The following is a 4,916-nucleotide window of genomic DNA, read 5'->3' as shown; positions in this document are numbered from 1 at the left end:
AATTATTGCAGCATTAAGAGCATGTATCATTTGGCAAAGCATTGTTAGCTCCTAAATATTCATAAAGATTGTTCTGTTCTCTCATATTAGGAAACAGGTGGGAAGACAAGACCACTGAAGTTCAGATTGAAAACTCTGGGAGCAATGTAAGGTACTGTCCTCACAAGAAGAGTCCATGAGGGGGTCTGAGAACTGTCATGTAATATTTAAAGGAAACCAACGAAAGAAGTATGCATAATTTGAGAAGTATTTATTCTTATAGTGCTTTTCACCTGAAGTATATACTTAGCTGTAACAGATATTCAGTCTTTTCAAAGTATTTGACAGGCAAAAAGTATATGAAATCGCATATGTGAATATCACTATTTGGATAATAGCCATAGAGAAGCTGTGTTGAAAAGGATAGTTTGCTTTCAATCTCCTTATTTTTAAGCAAGTTGAACAAGTCAGAAAACCTAGCCTTTACCTGATGTTGGTAGTAATGTAAAGATCTATCAATACATAGAAAATTGTGAATGAATCAAGCATTGATTATGTGCTGGTCACTTCTTCTTCCTTAAAGAAGTCATATGGTAAACTCAAAGGCACAAAATAATGTGGGAAAACCTTCAAATCGATTCCAATTCTTAATTGAACAAAGAAAAATTTTAATAGAGTAAATCCATGTGACTTCATTATGTTTGCAAAAGACTTCATATGACCTTCATTCCTTCATAGGCAGATCACATCATACTCTGGACACAAATACTGCAAGCATGAGGAACGTGAAGAGAAGCCATGTGAATTTAAACAATATAAGACATCTCTGGTTTCTCCCAAAAATGTTCACACACAAATGTTAATACAAACTGGAGATGGACCTTTTAAATGTACAGTACGTGGGAAAGTCATCCATCATTCCAGTGACATTCAAAGGCATAAAGATACTCATACTGGGTGGCAACCCTATGAATATCAACAATGCAGTGAAGCCACGTCTTCTCCCATGGGTGTTCCAAGACACATGAGAACACACAGTGAACGTAAACGTTTTCAATGTGAGGTATGTGGGAAAGCCTTTTGTTTCTCCTCTTTATTAAGAAGACATGAAAGAACTCATGCTGGAGAGAAAGTGTATGAATGTAAACGAGGTGGTCAGACCTGTATTTCATACACAAGTCTTCAAAGGCACAGGATCACACACATGGGGAATGAAGGTTTCAAATGTAAGGTATGTGGGAAAGACTTTGCTTATCCCAGTTTACTTAGAATCCATCAGAGAATGCACACTGGAGAGAAGCCCTATAAATGTAAGCAGTGTGGCAAAGCCTTCACTCAGTCCTCTGGCCTTCACTCACATGAAAAAATTCATACTGGAGAGAAGCCCTATGCATGTAAGCAGTGTGGCAAATCCTTCACTCAGTCCACTAACCTTCACACACATGAAAAAACTCATACTGGAGAGAAGCCCTATGCATGTAAGCAGTGTGGCAAAGCCTTTGCTACGTCCAGATACCTTCACAGACATGGAAGAACACATATTGGAGAGAAGCCCTATGAATGTAAGCACTGTGGCAAAGCCTTTGCTACATTCAGTTACCTTCAGTCACATGAAAAAACTCATACTGGGGAGAAGCCATATAAATGTGAGCTGTGTGGAAAAGCCTTTTCTACATCTAGTAACCTTCAAATTCATGGAAGAAGACATACTAGAGAGAAATGCTCTGAATGTCAACAATGTGGAAAAGTCTTCACTACTGCCTCTGGCCTTCAGATACATGAACGAACTCATACTGGAGAGAAGCCCTATGAATGTAAGCAGTGTGGGAAAGCCTTCACTCAGTCCTCTAGCCTTCACCTACATGAGAAAACTCATACTGGAGCAAAGCCCTATGATTGTAAGCAGTGTGGCAAAGCCTTTGCTACGTCCAGTTACCTTCAGATTCATGGAAGAAAACACTCTGGAGAGAAGCCATATGAATGTAAGCACTGTGGCAAAGCCTTTGCTACATCCAGTCACCTTCACTCACATGAAAAAACTCATACTGGACAGAAGCCTTATGAATGTAAGCAGTGTGGCAAAGCCTTTTCTAGATCCAGTTACCTTCAGATTCATGGAAGAATGCACAGTGGAGAGAAGCCCTATGCATGTAAGCAGTGTGGCAAAGCCTTCACTCAGTCCACTAACCTTCACACACATGAAAAAACTCATACTGGAGAGAAGCCCTATGCATGTAAGCAGTGTGGCAAAGCCTTTGCTACGTCCAGTTCTCTTCAGATTCATGGAAGAATGCATACTGGAGAAAAGCCCTATGAATGTAAGCACTGTGGCAAAGCCTTTGCTACATTCAGTTACCTTCAGTCACATGAAAAAACTCATACTGGGGAGAAGCCATGTAAATGTGAGCAGTGTGGAAAAGCCTTTTCTACATCTAGTAACCTTCAAATTCATGGAAGAAGACATACTAGAGAGAAATGCTCTGAATGTCAACAATGTGGAAAAGTCTTCACTACTGCCTCTGGCCTTCAGATACATGAACGAACTCATACTGGAGAGAAGCCCTATGAATGTAAGCAGTGTGGGAAAGCCTTCACTCAGTCCTCTAGCCTTCACTTACATGAGAAAACTCATACTGGAGCGAAGCCCTATGATTGTAAGCAGTGTGGCAAAGCCTTTGCTACGTCCAGTTACCTTCAGATTCATGGAAGAATGCACACTGGAGAGAAGCCATATGAATGTAAGCACTGTGGCAAAGCCTTTGCTACATCCAGTCACCTTCACTCACATGAAAAAACTCATACTGGACAGAAGCCTTATGAATGTAAGCAGTGTGGCAAAGCCTTTTCTAGATCCAGTTACCTTCAGATTCATGGAAGAATGCACACTGGAGAGAAGCCTTATGAATGTAAGCAGTGTGGCAAAGCCTTTGCTGCATCCCCTACGCTTCACAAACATGAAAGAATACATACCAGAGAAAAGCGCTATGAATAACAACAATGTGGAAAAGCTTTTCCCACATCCTCTCTGCTTCACACACGTGAAAGAACAGATACTGCAGAGAAATCATATTCATGAGAACAATTGGTAAACTTTTCTGTTATTACTGTTTCACTCATATACATGTAGGAAGTTACTGGAGAAAAATCCTTTGAATGTAAAACCTGGTAAATCAATATTTCATGTCATTCTCAAAGACAAGAATGTACTCACACTGCTGAAAATGTGTGTGTGTGTGAGAGAGAGAGAGACAGAGAGAGAGAATGGGAATTTATTCTGGTTGTGCTCTACCACTTAGCTACATTCCAGTTAATTTTTATTTTGAGACAGAGACTTGCTGCATTTTTAGGGTCTTCCAAAGGTGCTGAGGCTAGCCTCCAACATTGATCCTTCAGAATCAGCCTCTCAAGTCTCAGGAATTAAAGGCATACACCACCACTTCCAACTGAGTAACTCTTTAAATGTATAAAAATATCACAAATCATTCCATTTTCCCTATTGCCTTCAATGGCATTTCATTCTCATTGAAAAATAAACCCTCTGAATGTAAGCAGTGTGGCAACACCATTGCTCCATCCCATCAGCTCCAAGGCTTTACCGAACCCTGGTGTAAGTGTCCGGTAAAGCCTTGGAGAAAGAGACCACCAAGAGACCACTCATGCAATTGGCAGAAGGGGATTTATTGATTCAGCATGCTGGGGCTCCATGCCCACTCTGGAAGAGGGAAAGACCCAGAGCCTAGGGCAAGGGTTGAGCAGTGCTTAAGTACACTTTTTGGGGAGGGTGGGGACTATACACATCATAGTCTCCTTTAACCAATCACCATACACCCGCGGGAAAATCAAACAATAATTCTTAGACTTGATTAGTACATTCATTGGAGGGAACAGGCTGGGCGGGGGTGATTGGTCACTCCTAACCGGGGTACACATTCAAACTGATTGGTTTTGGGCCTTGAATGCCTATGTGCCGGGCTACTCAGGGTCCTAAGTTATTAAACAACCAGAAGATCAGGAGGAATATTTACTGGGAAGTTCGGATATTGTCCTAACAGCTCCAGGAATTTAACCCAGGCTTTGCAGTTTAGAAGCAGGTTTACAATGCCTGGTCCTTTACATTTTAACTCAGGCTTTGCAGCTTAGAAACTTTACCCTTTCACTGGCACTGTTGAACCACAACACAAGAAAAAGAACACAGACTCCAATTTTGAATCAAACTTAATCAAAATTTTATTTATGTACCCAGGAGCTGGCCATGTCTGTCCTCAAACCCCAGGCTAAAGATACTCCAGCTGTCTCAGAACACATTTGTTTTAAATCAAACAACAACTCTTTTTTTAGACAGAGGGAGAGAGAGAGACAGAGAATTTTTAATATTTAATTTTCATTTTCGGAAGACACAACATTTTTTTTTTTGTATGTGGTGCTGAGCATCTTTTTTGTATGTGGTGCTCACGCATGCCAGGCGAGCGAGCTACTGTGTGAGCCACATCCCCAGCCCTCGGAACACATTTTCATAACACAAAAGTTTGCAAAGAGGGGTGTCTTGAGAACTTACAGACACCAGGATTTGGATAAGCATAATACAAAGGCAGGTAGTAGGTTAATGAACTACATGGCTTAACATTTCAAGGTAGGGAATAAATTCAGATCCCAACATTAGAATGTATGAGGTACCACTGAGCTTTCAGAGAGGGTTGTTATCTGGTCAGGGAGGGCCAAGTATGGGTGACTTCAAGGCATGGGCAGGCATTCCAAGCAAGTTTAAAGATTGCAGTAATTTATACTAAAACAAAAATTAGTTTTCATGAGTTTTGGATGCGATGGCTCCCAATCTTAAGGAATTAGGCTGGTTTTCAGAGTTATATTCTCAAACCCACTATATTTATGCTCCCACCCACTTCTTTTTACCACAATAGAAAAAGGGCTGGGGATGGAGC

General features: G+C 40.9%; 1 protein-coding gene across 1 annotated transcript; it reads left to right on the top strand.

Moving 5' to 3' along the window:
• The first annotated feature begins 926 nt into the window (after positions 1-926).
• Positions 927-2,971, top strand: LOC144251059 (uncharacterized). Its single transcript, XM_077794189.1, has 2 exons — positions 927-1,121; positions 1,197-2,971. Exons 1-2 carry the CDS (start codon positions 986-988, stop codon positions 2,969-2,971), a joined length of 1,911 nt encoding a protein of 636 aa, XP_077650315.1. The 5' UTR covers positions 927-985.
• The last annotated feature ends 1,945 nt before the right edge of the window (positions 2,972-4,916 follow it).

Source organism: Urocitellus parryii, chromosome Y (genome assembly GCF_045843805.1).
Source record: "Urocitellus parryii isolate mUroPar1 chromosome Y, mUroPar1.hap1, whole genome shotgun sequence".
In the NCBI taxonomy this organism is placed as follows: domain Eukaryota; kingdom Metazoa; phylum Chordata; class Mammalia; order Rodentia; family Sciuridae; genus Urocitellus; species Urocitellus parryii.
This window is presented reverse-complemented; position numbering and strand designations above follow the sequence as displayed.